General features: G+C 40.2%; 1 protein-coding gene across 2 annotated transcripts; it reads left to right on the top strand.

Moving 5' to 3' along the window:
* The first annotated feature begins 5,118 nt into the window (after positions 1–5,118).
* On the top strand, positions 5,119–19,203 carry si:ch211-210p4.6 (malignant fibrous histiocytoma-amplified sequence 1 homolog). Of its 2 annotated transcripts, none has more exons than XM_024418441.2 (11): positions 5,119–5,667; positions 6,020–6,200; positions 7,325–8,210; positions 8,449–8,746; positions 8,848–9,034; positions 9,309–9,490; positions 11,320–11,819; positions 11,981–12,150; positions 18,313–18,487; positions 18,651–18,718; positions 18,803–19,203. In XM_024418441.2, the coding sequence occupies exons 2-11, from the start codon at positions 6,185–6,187 to the stop codon at positions 18,832–18,834; spliced, it is 2,514 nt and encodes an 837-aa protein (XP_024274209.1). In that variant the 5' UTR covers positions 5,119–5,667; positions 6,020–6,184; the 3' UTR covers positions 18,835–19,203. The 2 variants fall into 2 exon arrangements, with proteins under 2 accessions (XP_024274209.1, XP_024274208.1); XM_024418440.2 differs by having other exon boundaries at positions 5,120–5,667; positions 18,310–18,487.
* Positions 19,204–25,150: the final 5,947 nt, after the last annotated feature.

Genomic DNA, 25,150 nt, shown 5'->3' with positions numbered 1-25,150 from the left:
CAATGGCTCAGACACAAGGTGTAAATGGCAGTTTCATCAAACAATCACGGACTAGGGAAAACTAGCCACAACGTCTTGCTTCCGGAAAAGCTAAACACCTTCTTCGCCCACTTTGAGGATAACACAGTGACACTTTTATTTACATTTATTTGTCATATACAATGCCTATAGAAAGTCTACACACCCTTGAACGTTTTACACATTTTGCTGCCTTAAAATGACATCTAAAAAGGGATTGAACTTTTTCCTACAGATCTACACAACCTGCTTCACATTTTAAAGGTAAAAGAAAGTTATAGAACAGCCCCACCCCCCCAAGCCCCAGGACCAGGCCTCAGGACTACCTGGCCTAATGACTCCTTGCTGTCCCCAGTCCACCTGGTTGTGCTGCTGCTCCAATTTCAACTGTTCTGCCTGAAGCTATGGAACCCTGACCTGTTCACCGGACGTGCTACCCTGTCCCAGACCTGCTGTTTTCAACTCTCTTGAGACAGCAGGTGCGGTAGAGATACTCTGAATGATCAGCTATGAAAAGCCAACTGACATTTACTCCTGAGGTGCTGACCTGTGGCACCCTCTACAACCACTGTAATCATTATCATCTGACCCTGCTGGTCATCTACAGTATGAACATTTGAACATCTTGGACATGTTCTGTTATAATCTCTCCCCGGCACAGCCAGAAGAGGACTGGTCACGACTCAGAGCCTGGATCCTATCTAGGTTTATTCCTAGGTTTCAGCCTTTCTAGAGAGTTTTTCCTAGTCACCGTGCTTCTACACCTGCATTGCTTGCTGTTTGGGGTTTTAGGCTGGTTTTCTGTACAGCACTTTGTGACATCAGCTGATGTAAGAAGGGCTTTATAAATAAATTTGATTGAATTTGATTGATTAGGGCAACATATATCCATAGTTTTTGTCAAAATTGCTCAGGTTCTGTAAATTTGGTTGGGGATTATTGATGGACAGTGATATTTAACCTTGTCTCTTATTGTCACGACTTCCGCCGAAGTTGGCTCCCCTGCCTGTTCGGGTGGTGCTCGGCGGTCGTCGTCACCGTCCTACTAGCCGCTACCGATCCCTTTTTCGTTTGTCTGTTGGTTTTGTCTTATTAGTTCACCTATGTGTATTTTGGTTTAATTAGCTTCCCTATATGTAGTAGTTTGACCCGCCCTTGTTTTGTGTGGGATTGTCTTTTGTTACGTGTGTACATATTAGGTTGTGGTGTATTTTGTTTTCTATACTGGACACCCTGTGGTTTTGGGTTGTCTGGTATAGTGTCCTGCGCCCTGTATTTTATTGGGCTTATCAGTTTGGTGTGCAATAGTAAAGCACTTTACTCCGTTACTCTCTCTCTGCGTCTGATTCCTGCACATATTCTCCCTGACAAAGGAACTAACAATCATGTGACCAAAACTGAAACGGTCATCAAAATTGTTAAAAGGTTTAAAAAACAATTATAATAAATGCAACAGTTTGACAATGGATGAAGATACAATTTTTCGATCCATCAGGTGTTGACTGAATAGCACATAAAACATTTTACTGGCACGAACAATTAATGAATGGAGTTCAGGTATTCTGGTAGGAATTCAGGTAGTCAATTTATTGTAAAATGTCACAGTTTTTTTCTTAGAATGCACTCATATAAACGTTCTAATGGTACTAAAATAAAGAAAATGATATACCTAATTTCCAGAAATACACTGGGTGTATATGTATATATATGAAGACATTAACATAAAGGGCTGGAACAGGGCTGAAACCACAAATACTTCCTCTGTCTAGACAAGGGATGGGCAACTGGCAGTCTGCGGATCAATACCCCCCCAAAATATCATATTCTTATAGATGCAACAAAAGACAACGGGCTCGTGTGAGTGGTAAGCCGAAAGTAGCTGACTGTAGATGGAAGTCAACAAGTAAAGTATGCACACAACTTTTGCTGTTTCTAGAAAATACGACGACAGACATGGCATTTGCCTTTGTTATTGCCATTGAAGTGGATGCTATCGAAGTTCCACTTCTCCTACACGAAGCTGCACATGATCAACATGGTCCAAGGAATGAATAAGACTGACATTCACAAGACTTGTTTTGTATTATTGTGATGGTTTTTTCAAAATATAACCAGGCAGTGAGTGCATAGGCTACTAAAATCAGAATATAAGCATTTGGGCTATGCCCTGCTGTTTGCCATTAATACATGCCCTTGTACCTTCCTCATTATTATTTGTGTTTATGCAACATGGAATTGTAACAGATGTGATTAAATGTCCACAACGATTCTTACTGTATGGTAATGGTTTGCATTTCAGCATCACTACAGCCTGCAGTGTATGGACTTGTTTTAAGAAGGTCATACCTTGAATCATTTAGCTATGTGAGTTTGAATTTTAGGACCCGTTGAGGTATCTAAAAAAATATATAATTTTATTTGTTGATAAAATATTGAATTTGACCTTTACTACTATAGCCCATAGAAAAGCATTGAATAACACATTCATAAATGGCAAAAAAGACAGTCAAAGAACAAATCATAAGGAATAAGGTTTTTAAATGTCTGTCCTATATCTAGGAGTGTCATGTTGTCTAATGATTGGAGACAGGTGCAGGAATACGTAATAGAGGTTTTTATTTTCTCCGCCCAAAGAAAAGAGCGAGGTGTAAACCTCAAAATAATATACGGGACGTAAAACAAATGCACAAATACACATAGCATGGAAGCCGATACAGCAGCACAGGTACTCACAGGACCAACGGACACGGTAACAAAAAACAACAAGGACCATGGGGAAGAGAAGGCACATACAGTTGAAGTCGGAAGTTTACATACACTTAGGTTGGAATCATGAAAACTTGTTTTTCAACTACTCCACAAATTTCTTGATAACAAACTATCGTTTTGGCAAGTCGGTTAGGACATCTACTTTGTGCATGACACAAGATTGTTTACAGACAGATTATTTCACTGTATCACAATTCCAGTGGGTCAGAAGTTTACATACACTAAGTAGACTGTGCCTTTAAACAGCTTGGAAAATTCCAGAAAATGATGTCATGGATAACGCACGGAGTTCCCAACGCTTTTAGCCAAAGCCAAAGCCAAAGCCACGAGCAGTGTTGTCCTGTAGGAGAGGGTCTTCAGATCCACAGCCTCCAGTGGTTCCAAAGGGGGCCTCACACAGACCATCAAAAATTATTGCGGACTGAATAGCAGCAATGACGTTCCGCAGTAAACCTCTAGCCGTCAGATTGGACTTCTCAGGGGCCAAGCCCACAGATCCCAAATCTCTGGCCGAGGGTGCCAAACCTGCCAGTGTACCTGGGACAACAGAACGGGACTGGGACACGGATAACAGGCGAACGATCTCTGTGAACCGAGTTAACTAACCTGGCTAGCACGCTATGCAGCGCTTGTTAGATAGCCTGGTCTCGAAAGTCTATGTAAGACCAAATCATCGATACGTCTGTATCGGTAAGTCTAGGAAGAGAGGCAAGCTTTGCTTAACCAAAGCAGACATAGGTGGCAAAGGGATGCCCACAGAACCTAGTCACCCTCTCTCTTCAAGTAGCCTCCAGTAACCAGTGACAGAGTGCACAGGAGCTGTGAGACATCTGACCCGATCAACGACCCAATCCAACCCACGTGCCACAATTCAGACTCAGTTAAGGTATGGCGCCCCTGGGAGAGGAAGAAAATATATGAATCCCCAAGCCCCCTAAAAAAGGCTACACGATTGTCAAGAGAACCTGTGCCACGGACTATTAGGAAACAGTGCCAGCGTCCCCTAGTCCCGCACACAAACTGATTCGAGCGAGGGCAGCCTGAGCCGAGACATACAGTTGAAGTCGGAAGTTTACATACACTGATGTTGGAGTCAATCAAACTTGTTTTTCAACCACTCCACAAATTTCTTGTTAACGAACTACAGTATTGGCAAGTCGGTTGGGACATCTACTTTGTGCATGACACAAGTAATTTCTCCAACAATTTACATACAGATTATTTCACTTATAATTCACTGTATCACAATTCCAGTGGGTCAGAAGTTTACATACACTAAGTTGCCTGTGCCATGAAACAGCTTGGAAAATTCCAGAAAATGATGTTATGGCTCTAGAAGCTTCTGATAGGCTAATTGATATCATTTTAGTCAATTGGAGGTGTACCTGTGGATGTACAGTGCCTTGCGAAAGTATTCGGCCCCCTTGAACTTTGCGAACTTTTTCCACATTTCAGGCTTCAAACATAAAGATATAAAACTGTATTTTTTTGTGAATAATCAACAACAAGTGGGACACAATCATGAAGTGGAATGACATTTATTGGATATTTCAAACTTTTTTAACAAATCAAAAACTGAAAAATTGGGCGTGCAAAATTATTCAGCCCCTTTACTTTCAGTGCAGCAAACTCTCTCCAGAAGTTCAGTGAGGATCTCTGAATGATCCAATGTTGACCTAAATGACTAATGATGATAAATACAATCCACCTGTGTGTAATCAAGTCAACAATCAACAAATGTGAATTTGTTTGGTGATAGCAATACTACAGACAATTGTAGGCTTTAACATGGGACACAACATTGCAGTAACATCTAGATAAATATTGTTGAAAGTAGGATACTGCATTTATTTATGTTAGAAATTTGGATCACATGTAGGCCTATGTAATTAGATTGTAAGGATGTAAGGATAAATATGTATTTAAGTTCTAAATAGTCATGCACCCAAAACAGTAAACATGCATTGATAATAACCAATGATAGGTGGCTATATTTATGAGCATGTGGTGCCTTTCACTTCCAGAAAAACAGGTCTCACACAATGCTGTGGTTCTGACTTCAAGTTGCAGTTGTTGGTGAGGAGCAAATGGAGACATTTCCAGTCGACTGCAGTCGAAAGCTCATGACCTGTGATCATTTGGTTGTTGTAAAGGTCATGCAGTAGACATGTAGTTGCAAGTTGGACAAGTTTATACCCATTATGCAGCACACTTTGAAAGGCGGTGACCAACGTTGTTCAACGTCTTATCAAAACTGGTCCACTCGAACGCGCCCAATGTATTCAATTGAGCCCATTTCAGCCAGACCTGTGTGTTCGACAGGTCATTACAAACATTTTCGCAGTCTTAATGTTAACAGGCAAAAATGGCAGGCACAAGCAAGAGTATTAAAGGGTCACAGGAGTAAAATGAAAGCATTCAAGTGGATTTTGCAACACTCAACCGCAGAAAATAGATGGCTGAAAAAGACAGATCCTCCGGTGGGCTGGGCTTGTGCGTTGGGAAATCGGGAAATGAATGCCGTAGGGTTTTTGGATAAATGCCGAATATATGATATGTGGTATACACAGGCTTAGGCGATCTTATACATTTTGTTCTATGAGGTAATCTTTATCAGCTAACGTGACTTTTTGTGGATTTTGAAGTGTTTATATCATTAAAAAAAGCACATAAAGGCTTCATAATTCATAAAGGTAATGTTAACTATCTGATATTATTCATTAGAACAAAACGTATAAGATCTCCTAAGCCTGTGTTAACTTCAGACCTGATTTTTGGCGTTTATCCTGAAACCCTATTTCTTTCCCCATTCATTTTCCCCATGTTAATGTCTGAACAAACCAGACGTAACTCATTTCCGTTTTTTAGGACTACAAACTGGTGAGCTCTATACCGAGGGGACATTTACAGTAAACGAAAGTCAAGTATGACAGAGGATATCGAAACCAAAGCGTTCTAGATTTTTGAATGTTGATTAGATACATTGTCTATATTATTTGAAATGCATAGTGCCACTTTTTTCCCCTTGCCATTCATTGTCACACAACCGCACTTGGTTCTTTATAGATGCAAAACATCTGTACAATCAGCCTATTTAGATGATCAGAATACTTGTATGTGTTTTGAAAAAGTTTTGGCAGTAAAAATGTGTATCTTGTAAGCCCATATATTCTTTTTAAAATACCTATTCTGTGTTGTACTTCAGAGTCTATACTTTTCTTTTATAAAAAAGGAGCAATAATCTTGCATGAATGGGATGAGAAGTGAACTGTTTGGACCTGCCTATTAGAGACAACCAGGAAGTAAGAAGAGTGGTGAATTTGCCTGTGTGTAGAGCTCCTTGCATACTGGTTGTGGAAGTGGGTGAGACAACGCACCACAAACACTGTCTGGCAACATGTCTCAACCTAAAGGCAAGTACCATGACGCTCTTCATAATAAACTAGCATTAGATAATAGATAATAATTATATGACTGCCTATGTAACTCATTGATGAGAGAGAGGATTTGGGATTTGAAATGAAAATATGAAAGACAGACAACTCTCTTTGCTATCGTCTCGTTACTTTCTCTTTTGCCATAGTGAAATTCAGTTTATTGTATAACTGACAACTATTATCAAATGAAGGAGTGCGTAATACAACTGTAACTAGATTAAATAATACACATCAGAGTCACATTCAGGAATATAAGGCTGACTTTAACCCAGTCATAAATGATTGTAAAGGAAACATCGTAGTTACTGGTAATGACAACTGAGTGAACTGATGAGTCATATACTGAGTGTACAAAATATTAGGAAAACCTGCTCTTTCCATGATATGAACTGACCAGGTGAATCCATGTGTAACCTTCAATCAGTGAAGATGAAAGGGAGGAGACAGGTTAAAGAAGGATTTTTAAACCTTAGGGAAATTGAAACATGGATTGTGCATGTATGCCATTCAGAGGGTGATTTGGAAAAACAAACAATTTAAGTGTCTTTTAACTTTTATGGTAGAAGGTGCCAGACCCACCGGTTTGAGGGTGTCAATAACTACAATGCTGCTGGGTTTTCACGCTCAACAGTTTCCTGTGTGTATAAAGAATGGTCCACCACCCAAAGGACATCCATCCAGCTTGACACAACTGTGGAAGCATTGGAGTCAACATGGGCCAGCATCCATGTGGAACGTTTTCAACACCTTGTAGAGTCCATTCCCCCACGAATTGAGGCTCTCTGAGGGCAAAATGGGGTGCAACTCAATATTAGGAAGGTGTTCATACATTTACTCCTTATTTGTTTGTATGGAAACCTCACACATTAATTCAGTCTTGTAACTACTGCTGATAGGAGACTTCATAGATTTTGATGCTGTTGTGGCCAGACATAATCTGCTTTTATTGTGGATAGATTACAGATTGGATTATAAAAGTGTATTAAGTGCCGCTCCTCAATGTAACAACATTTAATTGTTTGCCCTGAATATATACTGCTTCAACAGTGTAAAAGAGATGCCTTCATGGCAAGGTCTCCCTAACATGTATGTCATTTTAGGTACTGGGCAGAGTAAGAAAGATTGGGACCTGTCTGGTACAAAACTGAAGTCCGTCCCTCCGAATCTCCTGAAGCATGCTGACAAGGTCAGAAGGTTGGACCTCCAGAGGAACAAACTGAGACAGCTCAATTGGATCTCCAACCTGGTAAACCTGAGAGAGCTCAACCTCTCCAGGAATGAGCTGGTGGACTTTCCCCTGGAGTTTAGATCTTTGAAACTTCTGGAGCGGCTCTACATGAACCAGAACAACATCAAGGTCATCCCTGAAGATGTCTTCCCTCATCTGGGGAAGCTACAGTTCCTCAAGCTCAGCACCAACCGTCTGGCCAAACTCCCGGTGGACCTGAGTCAATGCCACAGCCTCAGCTACCTCAACCTGTCCAATAACTGCCTGAAGGACATCCAGGCACTGGTGAGGCTACCTAAACTCAAGGAGCTGTTTGTAGAACGGAATAGCCTGACCGAACTTCCAGCCCAGCTGTTCCAGAAGGGGAACTCGGAGCTGACCCTGTTCAAGGCCACAGGGAACCCGCTGAGGACCCCCCCAGAGGAAGTGTGTGACGGAGGAGTGAGGGACATTCAGAGCTACTTCGCCATGATGGAGGAGGAAGGCCCTGACACGCACACCACAGCCTGGACAGTCAAGACCATGTTCCTGGGTTCCTCCATGGCTGGAAAGTCCACGCTGTGTCGTAGCCTGAAGCAGGGGGGGCCTGTGAGGGTAGATGAGGAGGACAGAACGGAGGGGATAGAGATCAGTGAGATGGATATGGAGGGGATCCGGTTCCTATTCTGGGACTTCGCAGGGCAGGAAGAATACTATCTGACGCATCACGTCTTCATCACCCCCAGAGCCCTCGTTATCCTCGCTGTTGATTTGGCCAGGTAAACATGTCAGTTGATGGAGATCACTGTGCACACGTGTTAATTTGTGGGAAACTGACATTTGTCATTTATCAGTCTTTTACAGTCTTCTAATATTTTCATCAACAGATCGTTTCGAAGATCACTAATGTTTTATTGATAGTACAGTATATTGATGAATATACTGGAGTTTGTTGGTTTTACTGACTTGGGCATGACCTTGCCTTACATGTCAAAATGTATCTTTGTAATGTCTCAGCTACAACATGGAAGATCCCCAGTCTTACAAAGAGAAGGTGTGTTTCTGGATCAATAACATCCAGCTTCGCGTCCCTGCCTCTGTGGTCTTACTGGTGGGAACTCATTGTGACCAGTGTCAAGACCAAGATGAGGTGAGGGAGAAGAAGAGACACATCGAGGAGAATGTTCAAGTCATGCTCAAAGAAAGGAAGGAGGTTTTACAACTACAGCAGAAGAACCTGAAGGCCAATACAAACCCCTCTCTGTTTTCTGAACAGATGAGCGAACTTGACCGGCTTATAGAGTATCATTTACAGGTATTCTGTCCTAATTTCAGTGTTGTAAAGAGTGTTTGCTCTTTGAAATGGCCTAACATTTGATCTGCAAGTATATGAATTGGTTTCTAATGTGTTTGCAGGTCCTGGAACTTGTACCTATTGACTGCACTATGCATGAGGACATTGTCAAGCTCAAAGAGCACATTGTGAGGCATATCTTAACAAAGGATACATTCCCATGTGCTGAAAGGACCCTGCCCAAAAGCTACAAAGAAGTTGAGTTAGTCATTCATGACCTAGTGAAACAAAACCAAATACCTCAACACGGTAAGTTATTTAAAGTTTAAAAAAAAATCCCTATTGAAAGTTAATGGCTTTTGAATTGTAATTTTATAATTAACTTTCTCAAGTTACTGAATTGAAATGAAATCAACTTCAACCCTGTTAATTGCATTTTTCATAATTATATTATCAATACTGACATATGTCCATGTTAGGACAGTCAAATTGTGCTTGTCCTAATATCGACACAATGAGGTAGGTACCGCATTATAACTAGGTCACATTACTCTAATCAGACATCTCTTTTCCTCAACACCAGGAATAGTTTCTTTTGATGACCTTCTGAGTGACCTCATTCTGCACCTTGAGTTGGGCGAGGAGAACGTCCACTCCATCCTACGCTACCTCCATCGTATCGGCATCATCGTGTGGTATGAGGAGATCCCTGCTCTGAAGGATAGGGTGTTCGTTCAGCCATCTTTTCTCATCTCACTCTTCAAGGTGAGACCTGATGGTGACGGAAGGAAAACCTCTAAATTAGTGATCAACGATACTTGGTCCAGGAGAGCTACAGGGGTACGGAGGCTTTTTGCCCAGTATTTGACAAATGCATACTCTCAATTAGTTGAATCAGGTACTTTTATGCTGGGCTAGAGCAAGAACTGGTATTTCCTGCCCCTGTAGCTCTCCAGGATTAGGTTAAGTGTGCTTTGAGTACATTGGCATGCGAAAGTATTCACCCCCCTTGGCATTTTTCATATTCTGTTGTCTTACAACCTGAAATTAAAAATGGATTTCTGGGAGGTTTGTATCATTTGATTTACACAACATGCCTACCACTTTGAAGATGCAATATATTTTTTATTGTGAAACAAACAAGAAATAAGCGTGCATAACTATTCACCCCCCAAAGTCAATACTTTGTAGAACCACCTTTTGCAGCAATTACAGCTGTAAGTCTCTTGGGGTGTCTCTATAAGCTTGGCACATCTAGCCACTGGGATTATTGACCATTCTTCAAGGCAAAACCTTTCCACCTCCTTCAAGTTGGATGGGTTCCGCTGGTGTACAGAAATCTTTAAGTCATACCACAAATTCTCAAATGGATTGAGGTCTGGGCTTTGACTAGGCCATTCCAAGACATTTAAATGTTTCCCCTTAAATCACTCGAGTGTTGCTTTAGCAGTATGCTTAGGGTCATTGTACTGCTGTAAGGTGAACCTCCGTCCCAGTCTCAAATCTCTGGACGACTGAAACAGGTTTCCCTCAAGAATTTCCCTGTATTTAGCACCATCCATCATTCAAGACATAGCGTTTTCCTTGATGGCCAAAAAGCTCAATTTTAGTCTCATCTGACCAGAGCACCTTCTTCCATATGTTTGGAAGTCTCCCACGTGCCTTTTGGCGAACACCAAACATGCTTTTTTTTGGCCACTCTTTCGTAAATTCCAGCTCTGTGGAGTGTACGGCTTAAAGTGGTCCTATGGACTAATAAATCCAATCTCCGCTGTGGAGCTTTGCAGCTCCTTCAGGGTTGTTTTTGGTCTCTTTGTTACCTCTCTGATTAATACCCTCCTTGCCTGGTCCGTGAGTTTTGGTGAGCGGCCCTCTTTTGGCAGGTTTGTTGTGGTGCCATGTTCTTTTCATTTTTTTAAATAACGGATTTGATGGTGCTCTGTGGGATGTCCAAAGTATCTGATATTCTTTTATAACCCAACCTTGATCTGTACTTCTCCTCAACTTTGTCCCTGACTTGTTTGGCGATCTCCTTGGTCTTTATTGTGCCGCTTGCTTGGTGGTGTTGCAGACTCTGGGGCCTTTCTTTTACTGAGATCATGTGACAGATTATGTGACACTTATATTGCACACAGGTGGACTTTATTTAACTAACTATGTGACTTCTGAAGGTAATTGGTTGCACCATATCCTATTTAGGGGCTTCATAGCAAAGGGGGTGAATACATATGCATGCACCACTTTTCAGTATTTCATTTTTTTCATTTACTTAACCAATTTGGACTATTTTGTGTATGTCCATTACATGAAATCCAAATAAAAATCCTTTTAAATGACAGGTTGTAATGCAACAAAATAGGGAAAAAGGGGGGTGAATACTTTTGCAAGACACTGTAGGTGGCACAATTAAGTAGCAAAGTGAACATGCTGTAATCTATTTGAATTACAGCGTTGTATTTAAAGTCTTCTCCAGTACGGTGTCCATATCAGGACAACATCATATGTCCATGAAAGTTGAGCCAGAGTCACTGACTGCTGTCCTAATATGGACACCGTACTCCTATTACCAACGTCTCTACTTTCTACTAAACCAGACCATCGTGAGGCATGACCTGGTCAAGCAGATGGAGGCCATCCCCAGAGACGAGCTGCGGAAAGAGGGCAACCTATTGGTCCACCGGGGCACGTGGGTGGATGACTTCAAGGAGAAGGGCACCCTGCACAATGCGGCCACACGGATCCTGGTACGCAGAGAACTGAGGCGGCTGCGACTGGACGATGAAGACCTGGTGGAGGAGGTGGTGGGAAGTAGGACTAAGGAGGGGACGCTACTTAGCCTCCTGCAGCACTTTGAGGTCTGTCTCCCGGCTAAGGTGGGTAGTCCCCTGAACCCGGCGGCACCGGAGTTCAAACCCGGGGAGAAGCAGTGGAAGTCATCCAACTTGGCCAGGGGTCATCTGGACGGAGCATGTCTCTTCCCCAGCTACCTGCAGGACAATCAAATGGTGGTGCAGATGTGGGGAGAAGACAAGCTGGACGATATAAATGTCTGTGTTTACTTTCTACCTGAGATCCCTCATGGCCTCTTCCACAGGTAGCATTGGAATCTAGTCTACCATTTCATTGCCCTGATGTTTCACCTTAATTGTCACAAATGTTCCTAAAGAAATATTTATGTGCAGTTTATATGGTTTTACAAGTAAACTATTGATAGATAAAATATGTGGTTATTTACGACATTTATTTGTATTTCAGGCTGATCATCAAGACGTGCTCCCTGTACCCGACTCACTGGATAGGGAAGGACCACTGCCTGCTCAGCTCTGGAGACAAACTGGTGCTGATGAGAGAGAACAATAAAGATGGAGACAATAAAGATGGAGATCAACACATACAGATTCGCTGCAAGAGACCTGAGACCAGCGGTACAGTATGCTATTCCTCTATTTCATCTGGAGAGGCAAATTAATGAGAATATGGGGTAAATTCAATCAGTCAGCATAGTAAGAAAAGTGCTCATAAGGACCAGCTGATCACTTTTAGTTTAAATAAGGTCACATACTTGGTGTTCAGAAAAGACGTTTTCAAACATTCAAAACATGAAACTGAAAAAAATGTATTTGAAGGGCGACTGCGCTTCCTGATTTGGCCTTGTTTTTAATCCATGCTTATTAAGAAATGGCTGAAGGCAAATAAGAGTTGTCTTGGGGCGTGGTTTGATGTGAGTGTGCAGTTGAGAAGTTGAGGACTTCTCCTTTCCCGACTGACTCGCCATCTCAAGATAGTCAGCTAATTCAGTTCTATGTGTAGGTTAAAGCCTGCGCTTACCTTGTGTTTACCCATAGCTGGGCTGGGCTCCCGAGTGGCACAGCGGTCTAAGGCACTGTATCTCAGTGCAAGAGGTGTCACTACAGTCCCTGGTTCGAATACAGGCTGTATCACATCTGGCTGTGATTGGGAGTCCCATAGGGCGGCGCACAATTGGCCCAGCATCTTCCGGGTTTGGCCGGGGTAGGCTTTCATTGTAAATAAGAATTTGTTCTTAACTGACTTGCCAAGTTAAATAAAGGTTAAATAAAAAAAATAAAAAAAGCTGAGGCCAGCTACCTAGCATAGCTTGGTGATAGCTGCAGCTGGCTATCCTATCTTGCTGATATTTCTCTGTCAAATCAGTTATGGCAAGCGCCAGTGTCTGGAATGTGTTTCATAAGACACTTGATCTACGACTCCTTGCTACGAAAGAAGCTTGCAACTTAATTTCGACGTTTCATCACATCATGTGAATATATGTTACATTGGAAACGATAGCAACTACTGCGAGTTGAATGCCCGCGGTCTTCAGTCAGTTCAGCTGTCCTACAACACAATATTCTATAACTGCCTAGTTTTGTCTCATCTCTTCTTATGTCCACTGTCAGATTTTTCCCGGGATACAAATCCCAGAACTAATACCCCTACAGGTGTTGGTTACATGTGGACATTGCACAAACATCACCCTGCTTGAGTGTACATGCAGTACATCAACAACAAAAATTGATGGATGTGTTCCTGTTAAAGAAAGACAAAACATTTTCTGCTGTAAATATCATATTGATGTTCTTATAAAGACAGTTTGCCTACACTTTACCTAACAAATCAAAGTCCGGTGTGTTTAGCATACAACATCAGCTGTGTAACCAGAACTAGAATGGCATTTCTATGGTCTATTTCCCAAAATGTAGGGTTTGGCTATCTAACACACTAACATGCACAACTCTCTGGGTGAGGTTCTGTCTTCAATTCTCCAGGGAGTGATGAAGACCCTTCCGTTCATGTAATGTATTACAGGTTATGTACATAAAATATAAAGGATTCAAAATAATAATAATGGTCACTGTAATCCGTTACATTACCAGCAAAAATATTGTAATCCGATTACAGATACTTTTGAAAAACTAGGTGATTACTTCGAGGATTACTTTTCAATTCAGAAAGGATGTTTGCTATACAAAATCTTTGACACTTCTCTGTTTTTCTCAATGACGTTCAAATCAGCATTGAAAAAAGGAGCAAGTTTAAGTTTGTTCCACCTGAGCGTAGAGACCATCATGATGACACACCAAATGTGTTTGATGGATTGCGGGAAAAGAGCAGGAATAGGTTATTGTAGGCTACAGTCCAAGTTATTTCTTCCAATGGTGCGACTGCTGTCGGCATACAAAGATTATCCAACTTGAATAAACGCTTGGAGGTAAGGACGACAGCAGTGGTGTAGTCTATGGCGATATGGATGTCACTTATTATTATCTACAGAGCATGTCGATGTGAATCACACTCCTGCTCTCTCATTTAGCTATTTGCGCCTTTTGGATTGTGATTGTTGTGGATGGCTGTTCACAAATCTAAATATATATTTGAACCCAATAATGGTTGAATTCAAGAGGTTTAAGCTGCCTATCAATCATTGTATTTGAAACCAGTGGACAGCCAGTGAAAAATGCGCTCTTGCAACAGCGGCATAGTGCGGATCCAAGCCTATGGAATAAAAGTGGGGCTTTTATTGCTCAATCTAATTCATGCTGATAAAATAAATTAATCCATTGGCCTAATGGACACATGCTGAAACTAGCACACTTTTGATAGACTTAAAGGGGCAATCTGTAGTTGCTACATCCGTTTTTGGGACTTATAAATTAATTGTATGTATATATATATATATATCCTTTGATTCCTTAATTTCACCTCATGAGCTTAGTTCAACTGTCACACTCCACACTCCGTGAGGTCGGGCACTGATGTTGGGCAATTAGGCCTGGCTTGCAGTCGGCGTTCCAATTCATCCTAAAGGTGTTCAACGGGGTTCAGGTCAGGGGTCTGTGCAGGCCAGTCAAGTTCTTCCACACCAATCTCGACAAACCATTTCTGTATGGACCTGAACCCCATCGGGGGTATTGTCATGCTGAAACAGGAAAGGGCCTTCCCCAAACTGTTGCCACAAAGTTGGAAGCACAGAATCATCTAAAATACCATTGTATGCTGTAGCTTCACTGGAACTAAGAGGCCTAGTCCGAACCATGAAAAACAGCCCCAGACTATTATTCCTCCTCCACCAAACTTTACTGAAGTTCGCTAAAGAGCATTTGGATGATCCAGAAGAAGATTGGGAGAATGTCATATGGTCAGATGAAACAAAAATAGAACATTTTGGTAAACACTCAACTCGTCGTGTTTGGAGGACAAAGAATGCTGAGTTGCATCCAAAGAACACCATACCTACTGTGAAGCATGGGGGTGGAAACATCATACTTTGGGGATATTTTTCTGCAAAGGGAACAGGACGACTGATCCGTGTAAAGGAAAGAATGAATGGGGCCATGTATCGTGAGATTTTGAGTGAAAACCTCCTTCCATCAGCAAGGGCATTGAAGATGAAACGTGGCTGGGTCTTTCAGCATGACAATGATCCCAAACACACCACCCGGGCAACGAAGGAGTGGCTTCATAAGAAGCATTTCAAGGTCCTGGAGTGGCCTAGCCAGTCTCCAGATCTCAACCCCATAGAACATCTTTGGAGGGAGTTGAAAGTCTGTGTTGCCCAGCAACAGCCCCAAAACATCACTGCTCTAGAGGAGATCTGCATGGAGGAATGGGCCAAAATACCAGCAACAGTGTGTGAAAACCTTGTGAAACATTTGACCTATGTCATTGCCAACAATGGGTATATAACAAAGTATTGAGATAAACTTTTGTTATTGACCAAATACTTATTTTCCACCATAAATTGCAAATAAATTCATTAAAAATGAATGATTTTCTGGATTTTTTTTCTTCTAATTTTGTCTGTCATAGTTAAAGTGTACCTATGATGAAAATTACAGGCCTCTCTCATCTTTTTAAGTGGGAGAACTTGCACAATTGGTGGCTGACTAAATACTTAAAGTTGACAGATCTTGTAACTATTAACTTTGATAGAAAACTTAGCTAAATAGATAGAATCTTGAAACCGTGGAGAGAGAAACACCTATCCATTTAGAGGTAGATTACCCTGGTTAATTATTTAGTGATTTCTCAGTTTATGTATTTATTCATGGCTCTACCAACTCCAGGAGAATCCTTTTTCAAATCATGCAAGAAAAAATATTTATCTTTATTTGGAATGGCAAACTAGATAAAGTTAAACAAGATTATTTATATAACAAGCGTGAGTTTGGAGGATTAAAACTATTCAATATTAAGGCAATTAAACCTCTCTCCATTGTACTGAAATTGTACCTAAATCCAAACTGGTCTTCCAACAAACAAGAGATTTGGGCTCTGCATTTTTGTAGATTAAAACCCTCACATTTTGGATTGACAATGGATCCTCCTTTTTAAATTAAGTCATTGGCTACAATTTAAATGTCATCCTCCAGAAAAGACCGATCTAATATTAAAGGCAATTAAAATGGCTAATCTTCAATGTATTGATATAGAAAAAAACAAGTGTTTCTTAGGAAAAATGTACAAGAAGAGTATAATATTTATGAAGTTCGGTAAAATTATCATACAAGCAACTAAGAACAGTGTATGGAGTTGTATGCGCAATACAAAATGATAACCAACTCATAAAAGTCTAAAGTTCTGCCATATAATTGGAATCGACAATTCCTTTAAGAAGAAATTAATCAATTAGTCTGTCTGCCACCCATTAAAAATCAAATAATGGCTTAAAATTATTAGTATGAATTGAAAAATGTATCAGTCTCACTTAGTCAAAAGGTTTGACAGATTGATGTATAAAAGTCAAGTCCGTTGGGAACAGGTCTTTGATGTCCCAATACCTTGGCATTGGACTTATAAACTGATATATAAAACAACAATTGACTCATCAATCCATTAGTTTCAATTGAAATTATTACGGTATATAAAATACTTGCTATAAACCGAATCAATACAGCATCTTTTTCTGGTACTGTCCATCGCTGGCTCGCTTTTGGAGTCAGGTCCAGGAATGGTTGTTATGTCATAATATAAGAGTTCAGATGGACCTGCAAACTGTATTGCCAGGAGATCTGAAAAAACACGACCAATCAATGGGAAATATCATTATACTCTTGGGTAAAGAACACCTTCCTAATATTGAGTTGCACCCCCTTTTGCCCTCAGAACAGCCTCAATTCGTCGGGGCATGGACTCTACAAGGTGTCGAAAGTGTTCCACAGGGATGCTGGCCCATGTTGACTCCAATGCTTCCCACAGTTGTGTCAAGTTGGATGGATGTCCTTTGGGTGGTGGACAATTCCTGATACACACGGGAAACTGTTGAGTGTGAAAAACCCAGCAGCATTGCAGTTCTTGACACACTCAAACCAGTGTGCCTGGCACCTATTACCATACCCCGTTCAAAGACACTTAAATATTTTCATGCCCATTCACCCTATGAACGGCACACACACACAATACATCTCAATTGTAAGTGACGTCAATAAGGGATCATAGCTTTCACCTTGTCAGTCTATGTCATGGAAAGAGCAGGTGTTCCTAGTGATGTGTACACTTAATGTACAGTATGTATAATTTAAATACATGTACCGTATTTGTGAGCGGAAATAGCTGTAAGTAGCAGTAGAGGTATTGTTGTTCATTCGTTTACTCCAATCAGAGGAGGAATGGTAGGGTTAGAGAAAATAAATGATGTAGAAAACATTTCATAAAATAAAGGGGATTAGAAATGATGCAAACAGTTACATTGATAGAACCCCTGGAATACCACAGTTGATCTACGAGTTGAATTATTATTGTAAGTAAACTGGCAACATGTATCACACATGTCGTTAGGTTTGCTTGATTATGAGCTAACGTTACCTAGCAGGAATCAAACCTGTCTTCATGTGCGCCACATATCTGCCTCACATTTACACATTAGGGAGAGGTTATGTATTTAGCTAGTTACATCAAAGTATCATAGCCTAGTATCATATCGACATAGGCAATCAAATAATGACATGTAGCTAGCTAGCTATAAACAAAACGTAGCAATTTACCAACAACATTCCAGTCTCAGGTTTGACGGTAAACAGCCCAAGTAGAAGCTAGTTGGATGTCATCCATAATCTGCGCTTCCCAAAATTGTTGAACAACTTTATGGAAAGCCATTTGTACTAGAATAGCTATTTTCCAAGTTCGTTTTGCGTGACCTGGTGCCCCGGGTGCACGGGGTTCGCTCTATTTTTACCATTCCATTGGTCCTCCTAGGCAAAATAGGACATGAATTGTTCACATGATTGTAATACAAACGAAACCCTCAAGTACAGTAAGTCATGTCGCATTCACTAACCAAATTCCATTTTGGATGAGACTTCATAACCAAAATTATCCTATTTACACTTTGTAGTCAGTTTGGAAACTATAATAAATGTTTCTGACACATATCGATGCCATAGACCGTTTTCAAAAAGAGAAGTTGGTTTTCAAGGGCAGATGACATTTGAGCTCAAACTATGTTGTTACGCTATGAACATAAAACATTTAGTCCTAATGAGGAAAAACATTTACAAGTATGTCACTAATGTGTTGTCAATGAGATTAAATTGTTTACATCAGCATATTTCTCTTTTTTTCCCCAGAAGAGTTCCATCGTTCTTGGGATCTCTTCCTGTCGGTGATGACAAAGCTAGTGGAGCTGTCTAGACAGTGGCCTGGCCTATCCCAACATGTCCACACCCCTTGTAAGGAGAAAGGTTGCAGAGCCTACTTCGTCTGGAGAGACTGGCAGGACCTCCCAATCTCAGACATATATGACCTGTAAGCCAAATGTATCTAATGTAATTGTTATTTGTCAAGGCACAACTGTGTAGTTATTATATTCTTGCACTTATTTCAAATGATAATTATGTTGTTTCTCTACCAATATACTATTAAAATACTATTAAAATACTATTAAAACTGAAGTGTGTGTGTTGAACAGTGTGCGGGAGGAGAAACAACTCTGCCGAAACGGACACACGCGACGGACCGAGTTGCTTTTCCCAAAAGGTACCATATGTTTTTAATCTTAAAGTAAGAAGGATTACCTACCGTTTACAATTAATACTTCCCATTCAAACATTTTTTTTTTAGATCCTGTTGTCAACAAATCTAAAGGACAATGACCAGAACCAAGAAAGCAGAACTTCATCAGAGGGAGATGTTTTCTCTTTCAGTGATGTCTCCAAGTTAACTATCTTACTATCAAATATCTTTTCCTTATTTGCAATATCAAAATCTTCACTCCTTACAGTTTGGGTTTAGGCTTGAGGTATCATTTATAAATAAAAGTGCACAGAGGGAGCAACCATATTCATGTTTCTCTCTCAATATTATGAAAATATTACTTTTCATATCCTACCACAGGGCAGCGCTCTTGATCCATTCTGCTAAAAAAAATACTGAAATACACCTACACAGAACTGTTCATTGCAGTCCAGATACACTTTTTGATGCCTTACCCTGACACCAAATAAATAATTTCAAGTCCCTGACATGACAGAATCCTTTTTTATTTGTAATGTATTTAATTTATTTATTTATGAAATAATTAATTCCAGATGTAGAATGTAATGGGTTACTTGATATCCAATTCATAAATTCAGCGTGCTGAACAATCAATGAGGATAATACAATTCAACCGTTTGTCTTCCATTAATTTCAGGACTGAATTGAAATAGAGTTGACCCAAACCCCTGGCTATGATGTTTTTATACTGAAGGAATTCTCTGTATGTTCTATCGTGGGGGAATGGTGCACCTAACTGAATTACAGTGCCTTCAGGAGGTATTCACGCCCCTTGACCTTTTCCACATTTTGTTGTATTACAACCTGAATTTAAAATGGATTACATTTAGATTTTGTGTCACTGGTTAACACACAATATCCCATAATGTCAAAGTGGAATTATGTTTTAGACATTTTTACAAATTAATTAAAAATTAAAAGCCGAAATGTCTTAAGTCAATAAGTATACAACCCCTTTGTTATGGCAAGCCTAAATTAGTTCAGGAGTAAAAATGTGCTTCACATGTTACATAATAATAGTGTTTAACACGATTGTCTACCTCATCTCTGTACCCCACACATACAATTATCTGTAAGGTCCCTCAGTCGAGCAATGATTTTCAAACAGTGATGTTTTAGAATGCCTCGCAAATAAGGGCCTTTATTCAAAAACATGCATCCTGTTTGCAATAGGTAAAGCTAAGTACAGGCAAAATCCCAGAGGAAATCCTGATTCAGTCTGCTTTCTAAAATCCCCGGTGAGATAAATTCACCTTTTAGCAGTGGAGGAAAAAGTACCTGATTGTCATACTTGAGTAAAAGTAAAGCTACCTTAATAGAAGATTACTCAAGTAAAAGTGAAAGTCACCCAGTAGAATACTACATGAGTAAAAGTCTAAAAGTATTTGGTTTTAAAAAATATACTTAAGTATTAAAAGTAAATGTAAAAGTATAAATCATTTCACATTCTTTATATTAAGCAAACCAGACCAGACTATTTTCTTGTTTTTATTTTAATTTACGAATCGCCAGGGGCACACTCCAACATAATTTACAAACAAAGCATTTGTGTTTCGTGAATCTGCCAGATAAGAGGCAGTAGGCATAACCAGGGATATTATTTTGAAGTGTGTGAATTTGACCATTTTCCTGTCCTGCTTCAGCGTTGGAAATGTAACGAGTACTTTTGGGCGACAGGGAAAATGTATGGAGTAAAAAGTACATTTTTTTTATTTTGCAATGTAGTGAAGTAAAAGTAAAAGTAGTCAAAAATATAAATAGTAAAGTACAGATAACCCCAAAAACTACTTAAATAGTACTTTAAAATATGTTTACTTCAGTACTTTACACCACTGCCTTTTAGCAGGACAATAACCTAAAAGACAAGGCCAAATATACACTGGTGTTGCTTACTAAGATGACATTGAATGTTCCTGAGTGGCCTAGTTACAGCTTTCACTTAAAACAACTTGAAAATCTATGAAAAGACTTGAAAATGGCTATCTGGCAATGATCAACAATCAACTTGACAGAGCTTGAAGAATGTTTAAAAGTGCAAATATTGTACAATCCAAGTGTGCAAAGCTCTAAGAGACATACCCAGAAAGACTCACTGCTGTAATTGTTGCTAAAGGTGATTCTAACATGTATTTACTAAGGACTGTGAATACTTATGTAAATGAGATATTTCTGTATTTCATGTTCAATACATTTGCAAACATTTCTAAAAACATGTTTCACTTTGTCATTATGAAGTTGTGTGTAGTGAGAAAAAAAACGAACAATTTTATCCATTTTGAATTCAGGCTGTAACACAACAAAATGTGGAATAAGTCAAGGGGTATGAATACTTTCTTGAAGGCACTGTCTATGTCACATTTCTCATTCCTCTTTCCTAATTTACCCCTTGACCTGCTAAATGCTCATTTCCATCAACCAGTTTCCTCTGACCCACTTGTGTCCAACTGCAACAGAGAGACAAAGAAAGTGTGAGAGAGAGGGTAGACGAATGAAGGTGAAAACATCTGGGAGGTTGCTCATGCCCTTTTTTGTAAAAACTGTTTGAAAAGACCATTTGAAATTTCAAGCTGTTTTGGTGAAATGGGGTTTTAGCCTGCTTGGTGACATAACCAGGTGGTATATTTTTAATAGACCATTAAGAAAGAGAGTTCCAAACTTCTTTGCCAATAACAGCTAGTTTTCCCCTTCCCACTCAGACCACTCCCAGACAGTCGTAGTTAAATTATTGCTTGAGAAATTGCTCTTTGCTTAGAAGCTATTTTTCTTTCTTTTGACCATTAATGTGTTAATGTGTTACAATTAATGTGTTACCCAGATATTTCTTTACCAATAATGTACTTAATTGTTACCCAGAAATGATTTGATATTGAGATAAAATCGGCTGCATTGGACCTTCTAATGGGCTTTGTGAGTGTGTGTGTGTGCACATGTGTGTGTGAGAGAAGTGCGTAGGCAGAGGGGTCATGCCCATAGGGGGTACAGGGGTAAGTGCACCCTCAGATTTGTACTGTAAAAAAAATATATATGTTTTTTTTCTCTGTAATGCTTCTAGCTACTTAGCAATTTTATGAAGTTAGCTAAATATGTTCCCAATCTCCCAACCTCATAATTAGCTACCAAGAAACCATTTTAGGCGATCAATCAAGTTACAAGTAGCTAGCTTGTCTTACTACCTTAGCTGACATGCCTGCTGGCAAGGTTGGTAGACTTCAGTAAAGCAAATAATAACTAAATGAAGCAGAGATGCATATTTATTTTCTTAAAAAATAAGAACCACCAGTCAGGAGGATGCAGAAAGCTCAAGAGTTGTGCTTAAATATGCAGAAAAATATGAATATTTTTTACATAGAATTAAGCATAATGGTTATGGCTCTAGATTGCAGGAACAATGAAAAATGCTAAATTCTCCAATTTACGGGGGGGCCTAACCCCCCTCCGGACCACCTATCAGCCATCCAGACATTGTGCCCCCTTAGATTTTTGGGGTGCTCGACACCCCTATGTGTAAGGGTGAACGAGTACAGGAGTGATTGTGAAAAGGCAAGGAACTACCACTTAAGTGGGACATATCTTTTTCATGACTAGGGCTTAATACTTAGGTGTTTTAGCCAGACAAATGATCATCATTAACTACCATTGACCACAATCCCAAGTGATTCATGCAGGTGTTGAACACAAACATATTTCTCTTTGGTCCACAGTATCACTCTAAGGTCAGATACTGCATACAAGACTTGTTTTAATCTACTATAACATTTACATTTGTATTTCCTTTGGGGGGAGGGGAAGGTCATGGTAGATAGCTGCAGAACAAGCCAAATGCAGAGCCAGTGGATGGTAGGGAGCGTGGGGGGAAGGTTACTCATATAGCATAGACACTCAATTGAAAATTTCTCGAAATGCTACATCACAGTCCAATAATGTGTTGACATGTGTATGTTTGCTCTACCTGGGTTTTGGTCATGCCTCACTCTGTGTATGTGTGTCTGTTTGCCGTGTTAGTGGGCACGCCACTCTGGGTTTTAGGGTGAAGACTTGCCATTGTCTTCTGACTCTAAACTCTGCCATGGATCTGTTCTCGTTGGCTTCTCATTCTCTGTTATACAGATTTCTGTGTGCCCTACATAGTCTCACAATATAAAATTAGGTCTGCCTCCACTGTGTAGGAGTGCAAGGACAGTGACATGCAGATTGCTACAGTAAAACTCCTGGAGTGACAGTGTCAATCCTGTGCAATGTCTTATCGCATAAACTGTTTCAGATAGAAGTGAGCATTGCACTGGCGCATACAAGTTTTCATACACAGAAATGGACCCAGTTCAGTGAACTTCGGTACAACATAGTATGGGGAGTCGCACTCTCGCGACTTCAGTTGAAGGAACTAAAATCACCAATGAAATCTGGGCCTCTCTGGAAGCCCCGCCTTTCACAGGTAACAAGTGATAGGCTCAGATCCATTCCTTAAAATATTCCACTCTTCAACTCAGTGTAAACAGGAATGATTCACATTGCTAAAAACAAGTTGAACACTAGACTGTCTTACGTTGTACTAAACTGTCCATTAGTGGTAGAGCATGCTCACCCCCTGGATATTGTGTGCTGAAGTTTGCCTGATTCTCATACGTTTCCTAATCACAAGCAATTAGTTGTTCTTCGGATTGCTTGGCCTGGCTATAGCAATAAGTAAGATGGCTAACGCGACTGAAAGATAGATATTCACGTTTATTGTCTTGTCCAGTTGAAGTGGGAAGTTTACATACCCCTTAGCCAACTACATTTAAACTCAGTTTTTCACAATTGCTGACATTTAATCGTAATAAAAATTCCCTGTCCTGGGTCAGTTAGGATCACCACTTTATTTTGAGAATGTGAAATGTCAGAATAATAGTAGAGAAAATGATTTAATTTCAGCTTTTATTTCTTTCATCACTTTCCCAGTGGATCAGAAGTTTACATACACTCAATTAGTATTTGGTAGCATTGCCTTTAAATTGTTTAACTTGGGTCAAATGTTTCGGGTAGCCTACCACAAGCTTCCCAAAATAAGTTGGGTGAATTTTGGCCCATTCCTCCTGACAGCGCTATTGTAACTGAGTCAGGTTTGTAGGCTTCCTTGCTCGCACATGCTTTTTCAGTTCTGCCCACAAATGTTCAATATGATTGAAGTCAGGGCTTTGTGATGGCCACTCCAATACCTTGACTTTGTTGTCCTTTGGAAGTATGCTTGAGGTCATTGTCCATTTGGATGACCCATTTAAGATGTTGCTTAAATACATCCACATAATTTCCCTCCCTCATTATGCCATCTATTTTATGAAGTGCACCAGTCCCTCCTGCAGCAAAGCACCCCCACAACATGATGCTGCCACCCCCGTGCTTCACAGTTGGGATGGTGTTCTTCGGCTTGCAAGCCTCCCCCTTCTCCGCCAAAGAAAACAATGGTCATTATGGCCAAACAGTTCTATTTCTGTTTCATCAGACCAGAGGACATTTCTCCAAAAAGTTCGATCTTTGTCCCCATGTGGATTGGCAAACCGTAATCTGGCTTTTTTTATGGCAGTTTTGGAGCAGTGGCTTCTTCTTTGCTGTGCAGCCTTTCAGGTTATGTGAAAATATGACTCGTTTTACTGTGGATATAGATACTTTTGTACCTGTTTCCTCCAGAATCTTCACAACGTCCTTTGCTGTTGTTCTGGGATTGATTTGCACTTTTTGCACCAAAGTACGTTCATCTCTAGGAGACAGAACATGTGTCATTCCTGAGCGTTATGATGGCTGCATGGTCTTATGGTGTTATACTTGCGTACTATTGTTTGTACAGATGAACATGGTACCTTCAGGTGCTTGGACATTGCTCCCAAGGATGAACCAGACTTGTGAAGGTCTATATTTTTTTCTGAGGTCTTGGCTGATTTCTTTTGATGTTCCCATGATGTCAAGCAAAGAGGCACTGAGTTTGAAGGTAGGCCTTGAAATACATCCACAGGTACATCTCCAATTGACTCAAATGATGTCGATTAGCTTGCCATGGCTCTAGAAGCTTCTGATATCATTTTCTGGAATTTTCCAAGCTGTTTAAAGGCACAGTCAACTTAGTGTATGTAAACCTCTGACCCACTGGAATTGTGATACAGTAAATTATAAGTGAAATAATCTGTATGTAAACAATTGTTGGAAAAATTACTTGTGTCATGCACAAAGTAGATGTCCTAACCGACTTACCAAAACTATAGTTTGTTAACAAGAAATTTGTGGAGTGGTTGGAAAAATGAGTTTTATTGACTCCAACATAAGTGTATGTAAACTTCCGACTTCAACTCTATGTCTCAGCTCGGTCCATGCATGCTCAGGCTGCCCTCGCTCGAATCTGTTTGTGTGCGGGACTAGAGGACGGCTGGCACTGTTTCCCTAATA

This window comes from Oncorhynchus tshawytscha, linkage group LG04 (genome assembly GCF_018296145.1).
Source record: "Oncorhynchus tshawytscha isolate Ot180627B linkage group LG04, Otsh_v2.0, whole genome shotgun sequence".
NCBI lineage: Eukaryota > Metazoa > Chordata > Actinopteri > Salmoniformes > Salmonidae > Oncorhynchus > Oncorhynchus tshawytscha.
Note: the sequence above shows the minus strand (reverse complement) of the source record. Positions and strands in the feature narration are given on the sequence as shown.

Bases quoted from the DNA above. Each gene is read 5' to 3' on its own strand.
- si:ch211-210p4.6 (XM_024418440.2), top strand. The intron at 8,211-8,448 runs GTAAACATGTCA...GTAATGTCTCAG, and splicing joins CTCGCTGTTGATTTGGCCAG to CTACAACATGGAAGATCCCC. The intron at 8,747-8,847 runs GTATTCTGTCCT...ATGTGTTTGCAG, and splicing joins TTATAGAGTATCATTTACAG to GTCCTGGAACTTGTACCTAT.